The following is a 15,628-nucleotide window of genomic DNA, read 5'->3' as shown; positions in this document are numbered from 1 at the left end:
ATAAAAAGTTTAGGATTTAATTATGATTTTATGATTTTGAATTATGATTTAAATTGAAATTATGAGACAAAAAAGTTAAAATTCTGAGACAAATTGAAATTATGACATACTAAAGTCATAATTATGAGATAAAAAGTTGAAATTATGAGATAAAAGTCAAAATTAGGACTTGTTAATTACGAGATAAAAAGTCAAAATTATGAACTGTCAATTACAACTTAAGTCAAAATAAGATAGAAATAAGATAGAAGTTGAAATTATGAGATAAATCGAAATTATGACATACTTAAGTCATAATTACGAGATAAAAAGTTGAAATTATGCCTTTAAAAATTTAAATCACAAGATTAAAAAGTTGAAAATATGAGATAAAATCAAAATTATGACTTAAGTTATAATTATGAGATAAAAATGTCAAAATCATGACAAAAAAATCTAAGTCATAACTGACATAAGAGAGGAATAAGTTTGATGTAAGAGCTACTAAATTTGAGATTTTTGGTTTAGTGCATGAGGTTAAAAATATATATATATATTATTTATTTATGTTTACAGACACTTTGTCTGGTGTAATACACACTTAAATGTATTTTAGATGTTTCTTTCTCGGTAGACTAAAAGAAAATATATTTTGGAAGCAAACTAGTACAAATAATACTCAAAATTTAATCAGTGCATAAAGCAATTAATTTTCCTAAATGTCTTGGATTAAATTATAATCTGAGCCAAATTTGATATCTACCTTAAAAAAAAAAAAAAAGAAATATATATAATATTATATAATATAATATTGTTGGCTTGTTTGGCCCATTCACACACCATTTCATCAATAATAAGGATTACACAAACTGATTCGTGGGACAAGATCATGGAAACACATACAGTTGTTTATTCTGAGGCAATAAAAACAAGCATACTTTTCCAGACACTGGACGACTGTCCACTTAAGTATGTTTTCTCAAAACACCATTGCCAAAAATTCCACAGACAGATCCAGTGATGCCACACAGAGGAGCTTCTCAGTATATAGGCCTAATTCAGAACTCAAGGGATATATAAACTTGGAAACACTAGTTATGATAAAATGGTGCTGCTGTGCTTGTTCGGAGTTTCCAGAGAAAGAATGCGGTCGCGATGTAGTTGAGAGTGTCAAACATCAAAGTTGTGTGTAAAATGTATATACAAAATAAACAAGAGGAGGAAATGTGAGAAGGTGTAAGCAGGGAGGGAAAACGAAGGAAGATGTACAAGTTAGTGTTTAGCAGCGTTAACATTCCTACAAACAAAACAAGTGCTTGGTTTTATCTAATCTTGGCACATACTGTGAAATTTCCAATCAGCCTCAATTGTTCTATTCATCAATAAATCACATTCACAGAACATAAATCACTTGTGACCAATCAGCTGAATCTTCTTTTCTTCGTACAAACATTGGCAAAGAGAAACGTGTTTTCAATGTTCACACACTGCTACCCAATACAACACTGACTGAACAAACGGGCCAAATTCAATCAATCTGGTGTTGGTTTTCTTCACACAGGTAATACGTCATTATGTTGTTTGATATTTGCATGAACAAAAACAAAAAAAGAAAGAAAAAAAACATGCCAGAGACAAACAAAAGCCGTGGAAACAAAAATAAATAACTTTTTTTTAAAGCTCGGGATAGTCCAATTCTCAGAAGCATTTTAAACAAAATAGTTTTGCATTTTCTTTTCTTCTAATTGGACATGCCATTCTGATGAAAATAAAACATACCCTACCCTGTCAAAGCCATGAAGAGAAAACTGATTCAGTCATTGGTCACTGGGGTGAAGATGTTAAAGTGAACAAAACCTGGAACAAGGGGTTCCATGTGCTAAGGGAAGTAAACAACATCACTGAGAACAGCCTCCTCCTGTCATTTCTACCATCCCTCATCTACCCCTCTTATTCTCTCTCTCTCTTTAAGCCACGTAGTTGTATTGATTGGGATTCTCCTTATCCCTTTCCATGTAGTCCCTGTCAATAAGCGACTCTATCCTCTTCTTCAGATCAGCAGGCTGCAAAAAGATGAAACAAAATTTAGTGGCAGTGGCGTATGTTCTCTGCTGCGAGCACAGAGAGTCTTCGGATAATTTTCAAATTTAGTGACATTGAGAACATTATTCATATCACTCATATGAAATCATATAAGGCTAGAGGAAAAAATAATAATGCATTAATCGATAAAGACAAATCCCTTGACTTTGATTATCATTAATTTTGCTGAACATAATTCACATTAAATTCATATTTGTTATGTAAGCACCACATTTCACAACAAGCTGGACAGTGTTCCTTAAAATACAAAAAAAGTAGTTTAAACTACTTTTTAAAAGTTTGCAGTTGGTAAAATTAAAAAAAAAAAAGTAGTGTTTGATCACCAAACTGATGAAAAATATTAAAATACAAGTAAAATAGTAAAAAAGTAAGATTTTTAATGTTTTTTTTTTTTTTAAAGAAGTCACCAAGTCTGTATTTATTGGATCCAAAGTACTGCAAAAACAGTAAAATTTTCAAAAATAAATAAATAAATAAATAAAGTAAAATTGTATTTATTCCTGTGATCAAAGCTACATTTTCAGCATCATTACTCCAGTCTTCAGTGTCACATGATCTTTCAGAAATCATTCTAATATGACGATTTGCTGTTCAAGAAACATTTTTTTTAATTATTATTACCGGTATCAATATTTAAAACAGTTGAATACATTTTTTTCTGGATTCTTTGATGAATAGAAAGATCCAAAAATCTGTATTTATCTGTAATAAAAAGCTTTTGTAACATTATACACTATACCATTTAAAAGCTTGGAGTCAGTTTAATTTTGTTTTTGTTTGTTTTTTTGAGGGGGAATTATAGAAATTAATACTTTTATTTAGCAAGGATGCTTTAAATTGATCAAAAGTAAAGATAAAGACATTTATAATGTTGGAAAAGATTTATATTTCAGATAAATGTTGTTCTTCTGAACTTTCTATTTATCAAAGATGCCTAAATAAAAAAAAAAAAAAAAAAAAAAATCTACTCAGCTGTTTTCAACATAATAACAACAATTTTTTGAGCAGCAAATCAGAATATTAGAATGATTTCTAAAGGATCACGTGACTAGAATTATGACGCTAAAAATTCAGCTTTGAAATCACAGAAATAAATTACATTTTTAAATGTATTCAAATAGAAAACAGTTATTTTAAATAGATAAAATATTTCAAAATTTTACAATTTTTTTCCTGTGCTTTGGATCAAATAATAGGTTTGGTGAGCAGAAGAGACTTCTTTAAAAAACACTGAATCTTACCCTTCAAAAATTTTTGACTGGTAGTGTATTTTGGTGCTCAATAAACATTATCAATATTGAAAACATCTGGGCTTTTTAATATTTTTCTGTAACATAATTGTCATTACTATCAGTTTTGAGCAATTTAATAAATCCTTGCTGAATAAGAGTAATTTCTTTAAAAAAAAACAGCTTTCTTTTAAAAAAAAACACAGCAGCAAGAAAAATACTTTTGTAAACTCGGGCAGAGATAATGCGATTGTGCAACATGTGATTGAAAATGTTCTTTTTTTAATGTACAAAGCTGTCACACTGCACAATAAAGCTTATTTACATTGCATAAACGACTTAGTGTGAGTTTTGTTTGGCTGCTCACTTGCAGTTTACAGTCTAGCTGCATGGCATCCATTTATAGCAAATCCCATGATACTACTCCATTAACTGTGAAAGCAAAACAATTTGGCAACCGTGACCTCACCTTGACTGGGAATTTAAGTTGGTTGTACACTTCAGAGACCAGAAGATTATGGCTGAGAGTTTTCCTCATCTTCATGATTCGAACAATGGCAGCATCGATTTGGTACTGACGATCCTGGAATACTCTCTCTGTAGTGCTGGCTTGCTCTTCCACCTATGAGGTACAGAGGCATGAGGCAGAGCGGCCAATAACTTTCGCACAACAGCAATCAAATGATAGGTATGCAAGACAGTACCGTTTCTTTCATCTGGATCTGGTTGATTTTAATCCTGAAGAGTTTGTGTTTGAAATCATCATTACAAGAGAACTTATCTCCATCCTCCACGTCTTTACTCTTTGGGGTTTTGGTAAGGACACGTGCCTTCCCGCAGGCCAATGACTGCAGAGTCCGCCTCAGCTCACTGTCCTCTGCAAATGTGTATTTTTATTTACTGGTGATTCTTTTATTAAACATTTTGGAAGTTTGTAAAAGGCTGTGAGGTTTACAGGGTTTCTGCAGGTTGTATAAAGGTACATTTAAAGTGATAGTTTACCCAAAAATGTAAATTCTGTCATTAATTACTCACCCTCATGTCATTCCAAACCCATAAGACCTTCATTCAATCCGAGAGCTTTCTAAACCTACATAAACAGCAACGCAACTACCACATTAACTAATGGACATCAATAAAATAGTCCATGTGACATCAGTGGTTCAACCGTAATTTTATGAAGCTACGAGAAAAATAATGACTTTATTCACCAATTTCTTTCCTTCCGTGTCAGTCTTCAATACATGTTTGTGTACCACAACACATTTTTGGGACATTTTTAAGGCCTGCAGAAACTCTGGTTTAACCCAGGAATAAATTGCAATGCATTCGCTTGTCACAAGTATTCATACCAATGCCTGTAGCCAGTTTAATATCCTCCAGAGAGAACTCCTCCCCTTCATTAAACATCAGCAGAACTAACGTCTGAAACAGGGAAACCTGCAGCTCTTTTTTGCCCTGTGAAAAAAGGGGGTGGAAAAGTTTCCTTATAGCCAGTTATTTTTTCTGAGAATGATCAGCTACTAACAGTCTGGTATTCAAGCTTTTTCAAAAGAAAATGTGCATTACCTCTTTGAATTCTGCCTTTAAAACACAATGTCCTAATGTAGACTGCCACTGTAGCTTCCGTCCACTGTGTTTGCCCAGGTAAAATGTTTTGAAAATCTCCTGCAATTTCACCATCTGGAGTGTGAAGGATATTCAGGTTAAAAAGGTTATCATGTTTACAGAGTTCATGCCCATTTTCCCATTTCAAAATTCCATACTTTTCCAGACTCAAATTTCCAAACCTCTCAGTACATTTTCAGACAATCTTTAACATAAATGGTCTATAGAGCACTTTTTTTCAGCTTTATATCTGGAATATACCCGAAGACTAATTTCAGTACAGAACCTAATAGGATGTTGCACATGCGCGACTGAACGAACCACTCCCTGAGGCGACTTGTTCCTCCTGAGTCACATTAAAGATTCGTTCAAAATTAACAAACTGTTCAAGAACGACCCATCACTAATTCGTAGCATCGTGAACGCGCAATCCCCGAGCCTGTGCTACACGCGCTTTTGTGCTTAACACATCCTCTGTGGTGGCCCAGAACAGTGTTAATTTCGTCAAGGAAAACGACGACGAAAAATATTTGTTAACGAACATTTTTTCTATGACGAAGATGAGACGTTGATGAGCTAAAACTAATATCTGATGATAAAAAGTATAACAAAATTTATGCCGCCTCTTCGTTAACAAGACGAGACGGGACGAGAATGTTATTTGAGGACTACCGGACATTGAAAATACATCCTATAGGCTTACCGTCCTTATTCAAAATGTGCGCTCTGTTATATAAATATTTTTCCATACTCTGCTTTTTTTTTTTTTTTCTTTCCATACTTTTCCAGACCTGGAAAATACTTACACTGCCCTCCAACAGTTTGGAAACACCCCTGGCAAAGTGTGGTTTTGGACGATATCAGCATAAATTCTTATCCATTTTTTGGTGCAAATACATTAAATATAAGTTGACATTATCATTGAAGACCAGAAATAATAATTTTCATTTTGATTACATAATAATTGCATAATATACATGACAAAGTCAGACATGCCCCTTTGCCAGCTGTGATGCCTGGTTACTGGTTTAAACTTGGCCCAGGTTTTTAAAAGATTTTTGGGTCAGCACAGTGCAAAATTATCACAAATTAAAAAGGATTCATGCCAATATTGTCCAAAACCCCACTTTTCCAGGGCGTTTTCAAACTTTTGGAGGGCACTGTAAATCAAATTCCATACTTTTCCAAACCTCGTAGGAAACCGGTGTTTAAGTGTCAAGGAACATCAATAATAATCAGAACAGACCTCTGGAGGCAGATGTACTTCCATGGGGACGTATGTTGGCCAGTAACCCATAGTAAGGATGTTCACCGTCAGCTCAATGTTCCCGGGAATATTTTGGCATTGCATGTGCTGAAGTGGAGGTTCAAAGAAATTTGTAAGATGTAACGAGACAAAAATAATAAAAAAAAATAAAAGCTTTCAATACCTGTTTGAACTGTACCATAATATCTTTTGAGAGCTCCATGTCTTTGAACATTCCTTCCAGCTTACTGGTAAATGCAGCTCCACATTCTACAAGAAAAACATAAATCACCATTTTTACTTTAGTCCGCTGAAAAGTCTGTGCTAATGATGATGGGATGGTTTAAGAATCAAACTTGAAAAGGAGAGATGCAATTTACCATGCTTCAGTTTCGATAGCATTGATTTCTCTGCATCTACAGAGGCACTCTTTCCCACCAGTAACCTCTTCGCCAAGTCTTTCTTGTAGAAGGCCTCAAAAACATCTTTGCCTTAAAAGAGAGATGAAAAAGTCTATGAAGCTTAGATGCTTAATAATTGAACTTTCTAGGTCTTTGGAACAGAGCACTGAGTTTAAATGTATTACCGTAAATGAACCTGAATATGATCATTATCTTGTCCAACATTTTCTCGAGTTCCTCATCAGTTGCTTCTTTGTTCCCAGCACGGAGCTTTGAATCCACATATTTTGCTGTTGAAAGTAAAACAGCATTAGTGAATGTTTGTCGATCTAATCAGCTTCAAGCGATTGGTGGGAAACAACATTTGTAAACTGACCTATAAGCTCTGCGGGTTTGTTTGGCCGTTTGTTGATAAATGTCTCAAAGGCCTCCTTCATGCCATTTACGAACTTTTCATTCTTCATGAAACACACATCAATGATGTGATCAACTTTATCCTTGAAATCCAAAAGCTCCTGAACCATCGTCTTGTCTTTCTCTGGGTTGATGACGATTGTGCTTCCAAAAGCCTGAGACATTAAAAAAACAAGACTTGTGAAATTGAATGTCCGCATTCAGAACTGTTATGTTTTTTTCAGTCATCTAGATGGGTTCCCTGCACACCTTGATGTACTCGATCCAGTGCTGTAGAAGCACCTGCACGCCCCCTCTCACACGACTGAAGAGCTGGTACAGCAGAGACAGATCCTGAATACGGTTCTCATCCAGCAGGTTATTCAAACCTGGGGCGTGACAAGAAAACAATCACTTATGTAAATCACTTCTAAATTTGAGTATTGTTAAAGGGTTAGTTCACCCAAAAATTAAAGTTCTTCCATTGCTCTCCCTCATGTCGTTCCAAACCTGTAAGACCTTCATTCATCTTCAGAACACAAATTAAGGTATTTTTGGTGAAATCCAAGAGCTTTCTGATCCTGCAACGAAACTGACACGTTCAAGGCCCAGAAAGGTAGTAACGACATTGTTAAAATAGTCCATGTGACATCAGCGGTACAACCGTAATTTTATGAAGCTACGAGAATACATTTTATGCACAAAGAAAACAAAAATAACATCTTTGTTCAACACTTTCTTGTCTTTCCTGTCACTCTCCACCACACATTCACAAGAGTACCACAACGCATGCATGTGGCACTGCTGACACAGGAGCGGGTGTTCTGACGTAGAACCAGGATGCACTGTGCCTTTTTTACCTGAAGAGGAAGATGCACGCTCTACATAAAACAATCTTCCTAAACATATCTGAAGATTTCAAAAGAGAGGATGGCTTGTAATTTTTTGCCCGGCCTTACTTATTTGAACTAGAACACACAGACGATGAACTAAGAGAGATGGACGTTCTACATCAGAACACGCATACATCGTGGTACTCTCGCGAATGTGCGTCAAAAACAGACATGGAAGAGAAGAAACTGTTGAATAAAGTCTTTATTTTCGTTTTCTTTGCACGCAAAAAGTATTTGCGCAGCTTCATAATATTTCTGTTGAACCACTGATGTCCCATGGACTATTTTAACGATTTCCTTACTACCTTTCTGGGCTTTAAATGCAGTGGCTGCTTTGCTGTCTATGTCAGAATGTCAGATTTCATCAAAAGTATCTTAATTTGTGTTCTGAAGATGAACGAACAACATGAGAGTGAGTAATGACAGACTTTTCATTTCTGGGTGAACTATCCCTTCAACCATTTGAATTCCACATACAATGTCAATCACTGTCATTCAATGAAGGTGATACCTTTCTGAAGTATTGCAGTGAGGTGTTCTCCAAGAAGTTGCTTTTCCACTGTGGCAATGAGGGGTTTTCTACAAATTAAAATAGATAAACATTTACATGTGTGACAATTCATATGTAAGAAGAATCAATTTTTGGAAATTGAGATTTATACATTGACTGAAAGTTGAATGAATAAGCTTTCGACTGAAGTATGTTTGTTAGGATAGGACAATATTTGGTTAGAGATACAACTATTTAAAAATCTGGAATCTGAGGGTGCAAAAAAAAAAAAAATTTAAATATTGAGAATTGACATTTTTTACCTTTATTGAGACAGGAAAGATCAGAATTGACAGGAAGTGAAGTGGGATTCAAACAAGGGATGCCCGGAGCGTCCCATGTTCGAATCCCAACTCGAGGACCTTTCCTGATCCCACCCCCCTTTCACTCCTACTTCACTTCCTGTCAATTCTGATCTTTCCTGTCTCAATAAACCAAAAATGCCAAAAATAGATCTTTAAAAAAAATAAATAAATAAAGTAAAAAAATAAAAGCAAAAAAAAAATAGCCTTTAAAGTTGTCCAAATGAAGTTCTTAGCCATGCATTTTACTAAACAAAAATTAAGTTTTTATATATTTATAGTAGGAAAGTGACAAAATATTTTCATGGAACATGATCTTTACTTAATATCCTAATTATTTTTGCCATAAAAGAAAAATCGATTAAAAAAAAAAAAAAAAATCGATTTTGACCCATACAATGTATTGTTGGCTATTGCTACAAATATACCCGTGCTACCTATGACTGGTTTTGTGGTCCAGGGTCACATATCTTTTTTTCCCCAAAGTAAGTTAAATTCTAAATGTTTGTTATATTGTCTGCATACTTACTGTGTGCTCTGGTCTAAGTATGTAATGACTCTATCTGCCTCCTCTTCCAGACGTTTGTTGACATGATGAAGATACTCTGGTACCTAAAAAGAAAATATTTGTTATGAATAAATAACTGAAAATGTTACAATCCTAAATGAGATGGAGAAAAATCTAATTAAAAGTACAGTTCACAAAATAAATAAATATTTATTCACTTAGTGGAACACATCTTCATTTCAATCTTTTTTTTTTTTTTTTCTCTCCATACAATCAGTTTCTGAAGGCCAGAGAGAAAAACACTATAAAAGTGGTCTGTATGACTTATACTATTAAACTTCACCTCTGCTTCATCTCTCAAAAACACAACCACAGAAGACTACAACACAAATCACCTAGAATACTGTGGTTGCTACGAAATGTGATTGTATAGAAAAGGTACTTTCATTTTTATGTTCCACGAAACAAATAGCAGCATATCTTTGTAGGGGTGTAAATAATTCTGAAACAACAGCCAAGGGTGATTACATAATTAAAACAGGGGGGAACAACAAATCTAGCCTGTATTAAAGTACCAGCCTGTAGCTAACTTCCATTTAATGAGACATGCCAATTATAATTTATTATTGTGATTCTGTGAGCAATAAAACAATAAAATAAAAAATATATACTTTGTTCCCCTGATGTGAAACTCACCTCTCTTTCTTGCATGAGTCTTTGGCCCTCTGCAGCATACAGCCGATTTGTCTCCTCCAGAAAGCGCTGCTCAAATGAATCCTGATAAATCTGTCATAAAATAAGCAAAGGTGTGTTTACAACAATATTAACACTAAACAGGTTTGGCCACAGATTAAGGGCTGAATAATACGGATCAAGACATTACAAGATCAGTAGAAATTCCACCATGGTTTTGTTTAATTTCTCATGAATGCATTAATGCAGAATTACATTTTTTCTACTGAAACCAAGTGTAAAAATGCAAATGACAGGATGTGACATAACGTTGATGAGTAATGAAAATATCTTTTACTCGTCCCTCAGTTTAAAAAAACAAGTTGTTACAGTAAAGCCCTTACCATGGAGATAAACGGACCATGTACTTTGAGGGTTTAAAAGCAGAAACATGAATTATGAACACCTACATTAAAGTGTGCATTAATAATAATTACTTAATGTTTCACATCATATTTTTTTTCAGCAAAAAGCTTTCCAGCTTTTGCTCATTTTCTTTTTGCAGAAATAAAAATACATGCTAAACTAACCAGACTGTTAAAAATACATTTGTTGCATCCTTGTCTGTCACATGAACGTTACTGTGTTTACTGACTTTGTACAGACATGCCACTTAAGCAAGCAATAAGAAATATTGAAGTAAGAAAACTGAAGAGCATTATTATTAATTTTATTAAACGATTATGCATTAAATGCAACATAAACCCAGACACATTGGTTTGAGTACAAATGAGAAAGCAGGTGAGCTAACCTGCAGATCTGAGAGCATGCTCAGAAGACTCCTCAGGAGACTGCGGTCTACGGCCTCTCCACTCCGCTCTCTCTCAATAAGAAGCAGAATGCCATCGATTGTCTTACTCTGCACCTTCAGGTCGCTGATGATATAGAAACGAAACAACTCCAAGCCCATGTCCCTGAAGACAAAACAAAAGTGTATCTTTAATCACCAGTGGAATGAGCAGCAAAGCAATGGTAGTAAATAAAGACAGCATGGGTGACAGTGCCAGTGTAACAAATTCAATATCTTTTGGCAAGAGTGGAGACATACCAGATTGATGGCAGCATTGAATTTTGTAAAACATATGTGCGATCCAAAAACAAAAATATACTCCTAATCATGATCTAGAAGAAAACACAATGTTTTTGTATTAAAAGCATTTTTGCAAACAGGTAAAAAACTAGGTATAGGAACATTTTGTAGTTCAGCTTATTAAAAAAAATGTGAAGACAAGAGGTCTAGAGTCAGACTAACATCACTAACCATTTGTCTGCAGTGATCTTGCCAACATTTGTCTATTTTCTTGAGGAAAAGAACACTGTCTAGGGCATCCGTAGAGCGAGAGTTAAGAAATGGTTTCACATCATATTATGATTACCAGTCTGTAAGCAGACAGTCCTAATTAATTACAAGTGGCTCAACTTCTCATAACTTCTGAAAAATGTTCCCTCATATATTTAGCTCAGCATATGCACTGTCAGCCATAGTTTTCCAGCAAGTGTTAATGAATTTTATGTAAAAAGTTCAGCTATTACATAAAATTATAATCAATTTTGCATTTCTGTTTTAAGAAATACATAAAAATATATTTCTGAGATTACAATGCAACTGTTTGGATTTAGTACGATTTTTTTGAAGGAAATTAATACTTTTATTCAGCAAGGATGCATTAAATTGATCATTAAAATGACAGTAACACATTTATAACAGTTACAAAATATTTCTATTTTAAATAAGTGCAGTTATTTTGAACTTTCTGTACATCAAAGAATGTTTCTAATAATTGTATCATGTTTGTGACGGGCCATTGTTTCACTTCATGAAAAGAAAACTGAACTTTTGGACTGTAAAAAAAAAAAAAAAAAAAATATCAACCTAACAAGACAGCAAGAAACAAAATGCTAATTTGTAGCAAGGAAAAGGATATTCTCTGAACTGGTCAATCTGCGCCTTGATATGGTCTTCACAGACCACTCTGAGCTGTTTATAGAGCTTGGCAGATATCTTATGGGAGCACAAGTTTTCAACAGCCTGAGAAAACAAAGGGGAATAAATATCATTAGATTCTAAGTATAATATTACTAAATGATAAAACAAATATATAATAAAACCTACCTGATAGAGCTCCTCTAGATTGTACTTTATTGAAGTGCTGTTCTGTATGGCCTCTACTGCCTCCTTCAGCTTCTGCCAGGTCTCATTTGTGTAATTCTCCGGTAATTTGGGCTTTTCTGATGTAGCATTATAACAAAAAGAAAGCCGTGTACAAACAGTGAGGATGTGTAAGAAACATAAAACCTGGTTAGCGTTTCAATGAAGGTCAGTTTTTGATTTTGTTTACACAAGTGATGCACATTCATAAACAAATGCAAGTTATATAAAATCTATATAGACGTGCTTTCAGATAAAAAAAAAAAAAAAGCTAGTCTTATCTATGACAGCAGCACAGCATTTCCTTTTATAAGAAAGTTACTTAAGTTATTTGCTAACACTTTACAGTAAGGTTCATTAGTTCACTTTAGTTAGAATGAATAATACTTCTGCAGCAATTATTTATCTTTGTTAATTTCAGCATTTATTAATGCATTATTAAAATCACAAGTTGTGTTTGTTAACATTAGTAAACGCACTTTGAACCAACATGAAGAAACAATGAATTACTGTATAATTTATTAACTAACATTAACAAAGATTAATAAATAGTGTAATAAATGTATTGTTCATTGTTCGTTCATGTTAGTTAATACATTAGGTAATGTTAAAAAAAAACCACACCTAATTGTAAAGTGTTACCAGTTATGTGTTTTAAACTAACTAACTTTTGTTAATGCTTTAAAATATACAACATAATGATGGACTGCAAAATTATGTCTACTAAGATTTAATTTAAAGATGCAAATGACAAGAAGTGGCACAATCACCAATTCAAATATTTTTAGTTTAAGAAAAAAAGTTGGACAGTACAGATAAGTTACATTTAGGAAATTATCACAGGTATAAACTGGGTAAACATGTACTTTTAGGGTTTAAAAGCAGAAATACGAAGCTGGTATTTTTTTATAATACTTCCTTAAAATGTGCTTTAATATTCTTGTTTTGATTAATAAAAAAAAACAAACAAAAAAACTGTATTTTTCCAAAAAATGTGTATGTATGCAAATTGTATAATATCCAAGGCACACTTTTCTAGTAACTGTGCAGTTAATTCTCATATGGTATTTTTAGAAAGTTGAATATTTGTCGTCTCCCCAAATTTGTCACTACCAAAACACAGTTGTAAGAATTTATTTAGAAGGGTTATATTGAACTATTAAGAATGTGTTTACATCTACATTGTAAATATATTTTGCTATTTTATTACATTTATAAAAAAAAATTAAAACAGTTACTTTTTTAACAATATTTCATGTGTAAGGTTTAAGATTTGTAGCATTTTGAATCCATTTTTTCTTTGTAAAAGCCAATTAATCATACTGATTTCAGTCAAGTTAAGAATTCATTAGTTTGAATATACATTGAACCAATAAATATAACATTTCATTTGATAATACAGTATACTTTATTTTTGACAAAACATCCCATGTTTCGGTAGAGACTGCACATTTTCAGGAGTGACAGTAATGCTTTGGTAGCAACCATATCTCATCAAACTGAAACACTACTAAAACATACTAAAATACAAACAAATTGCATAACTGCACTAAAGTTCTGTTTATTTCTCCCAAATATGAGGACTATGTGTTCCCTTTGGTCACTACCAAAACAATAATGACATGTTTTGGTCTTGACTGTTTTAGTAGTGACGATTTTATGGGACTAAATGTTTCAGTACTGACAATTTTAGATACTTCTGAATCTAGCTCAAAGATGCTAATCAGCACATGGTTAGCTAGCACCGTTCTGAACAGTGGTACACTGCATATATACACATATATAAAAGGTTATTACTAATATTTTATATTATTGTGGGTTTTAATAGATAATAATTAATAGATACTAGAATATTTAAATGCTATATATATATATATATATATATATATATATATATATATATATATATATATATATATGTGTGTGTGTGTATATATATATATATATATATATATATGTGTGTGTGTGTGTATAATATATATATATATATATATATATATATATATATGTATATATATATATACACATACATATACGCACATACATATACATATATACATATACATACATATATATATCACATATATATACACACACACACACATATATATATATATATAAAAGAGAGGATGTTTACAAACAGTTAGGATGCAAAAGAAATACTAAAACGGTTTAGCGTTTTCAATCAATCTAAATTAACACTGTTTTGTTTTGTGTTTGTTTACTCAAGTTATGTTTCTTCATAAATAAGTTACATAAAGTCTATATATAACGGATGAAATATAAAGTCTTCACCGTCACAGCAGCACATTCCTTTTGTAAGACAGTTACTTAACTTGTTTACTATTGCTTAAGGTCGTGATTGTGCTAGGCATCATTTCTGGACATCACAGGTGCGTTTGGCCAAAAATGCTGTTAAGCTAAGTTTGGAGACAGCCTAAGATGTTTTCAAGGAAGACGAGGGGGACCACAGACTCTTCACCTACCTTTAAAGTTCTTGATAACAAGTTTCTTCGCAGCACCGGGTTTACTGTTGGAGAAGGTGGCGGAGCCCGCAGACTTGGTCAGTCCGTTAGCGTGATGCCCGACACCTCCGGGCAGGAACACATTTCTCGCCTTTGAACACGACTCAGCAGGGTTACACGACTCCTCGGCCATCTTCACATCCAGTCCGATCAAATCCAGCGGGTCCTCGAACCTCAACTTCTTCTGGATGTGTTGTTGTTGCTGCTGCTGCTGCTGTGAACTGGAAGAGCAGGACGTTGTAGAGGAGGAATTACAAATGGCTTTAGGAGACGAAGATATTGAATCAATGTCTTCCTTGTCGGAACTGTTAATTTTCCTCTTCTTAGAAGACGTTAAGCTACTGTCGTTGTGAACATCAGAAGCTGCCGGTCTGGGCTCTTGGGCTGGCGGTGGGGGATTAGGGGAAGGTAAACCTGTTGGAAACATGAAAAAAGAAATACCAAATCAAATCGCTAATCTACTAATGCTACGATCCCGGGTGTGGACGCTTTATATTCCTCGGTCTCGGTCGGGGGAAGTGCAACCTCGCGGCTCCGAGTATGAAGAAGGAGAAAAAGAGGATAAACTGAGAAGTGCAGCCCCCACTTGGACCCTTCTCTGTTCTTGTTATTGCCAGCAGAGGAAAGATGGTTGAATACTGCTTCCTCTCGCTCGAGCACACTCCGGCGCGCAGCACAAAGTCCGTTGGATTACAAACTGCTTTTCGCCGAGGGCTGTTTGCGTTAAAGCATTCTGCCGGACGCTGGCTTTCCGCTCGGGAGATAGACTGGTATTTTAGGTTTGAGGAAAAGTCCGCGGGGAGATAGTAACTTTTTTTAAGAGGCGACGCTGACCCGCCGGAAGTACTTTCGACCGTTGCGCAGCTGCTGTTGAGGCGCGTTGGTTAAGCGCAAGGCCTGACGTTTCCTGTGCTCTTCTCCAGGGGGCGACAAAACATCGTGCGCAGACCAGTCTCAAAACTCTTCAAAACACTTCAAATATTTCACTCAAAAGTACACTACCAGTCAAA

The 15,628-nt window shown here is 34.3% G+C and overlaps 1 protein-coding gene across 2 annotated transcripts; it reads right to left on the bottom strand.

The window, feature by feature from the left end:
- Positions 1-866: 866 nt before the first annotated feature.
- Positions 867-15,472, bottom strand: cul4b (cullin 4B). Of its 2 annotated transcripts, none has more exons than XM_051127249.1 (20): positions 14,580-15,472; positions 12,058-12,173; positions 11,870-11,973; positions 11,206-11,275; positions 10,993-11,066; positions 10,696-10,858; positions 9,909-9,998; positions 9,234-9,316; positions 8,364-8,431; positions 7,230-7,348; positions 6,943-7,135; positions 6,752-6,856; positions 6,546-6,656; positions 6,350-6,435; positions 6,166-6,273; positions 4,881-4,994; positions 4,664-4,769; positions 4,016-4,188; positions 3,781-3,933; positions 867-2,042 (listed from the first exon to the last, which is right to left on the bottom strand). In XM_051127249.1, exons 1-20 carry the CDS (start codon positions 15,043-15,045, stop codon positions 1,947-1,949), a joined length of 2,598 nt encoding a protein of 865 aa, XP_050983206.1. In that variant the 5' UTR covers positions 15,046-15,472; the 3' UTR covers positions 867-1,946. The 2 variants fall into 2 exon arrangements, with proteins under 2 accessions (XP_050983206.1, XP_050983207.1); XM_051127250.1 differs by having other exon boundaries at positions 6,365-6,435.
- Between the last annotated feature and the right edge of the window lie 156 nt (positions 15,473-15,628).

This window comes from Labeo rohita, chromosome 14, assembly GCF_022985175.1.
Source record: "Labeo rohita strain BAU-BD-2019 chromosome 14, IGBB_LRoh.1.0, whole genome shotgun sequence".
Classification (NCBI taxonomy): domain Eukaryota; kingdom Metazoa; phylum Chordata; class Actinopteri; order Cypriniformes; family Cyprinidae; genus Labeo; species Labeo rohita.
This window is presented reverse-complemented; position numbering and strand designations above follow the sequence as displayed.

What these genes read in the sequence shown, in the direction of transcription:
- cul4b (XM_051127249.1), bottom strand. Translation starts at nt 15,045, where the DNA reads ATGTTTCCAACAGGTTTACCTTCCCCTAATCCCCCACCGCCAGCCCAA. An exon ending in TCAATGCTGCCATCAATCTG is followed by an intron (nt 10,859 to 10,992) that starts GTATGTCTCCAC and finishes TTTTGTCTTCAG; the next exon opens with GGACATGGGCTTGGAGTTGT. An exon ending in TAAACTGGCTACAGGCATTG is followed by an intron (nt 4,189 to 4,663) that starts GTATGAATACTT and finishes ACACATTTGCAG; the next exon opens with AGGACAGTGAGCTGAGGCGG.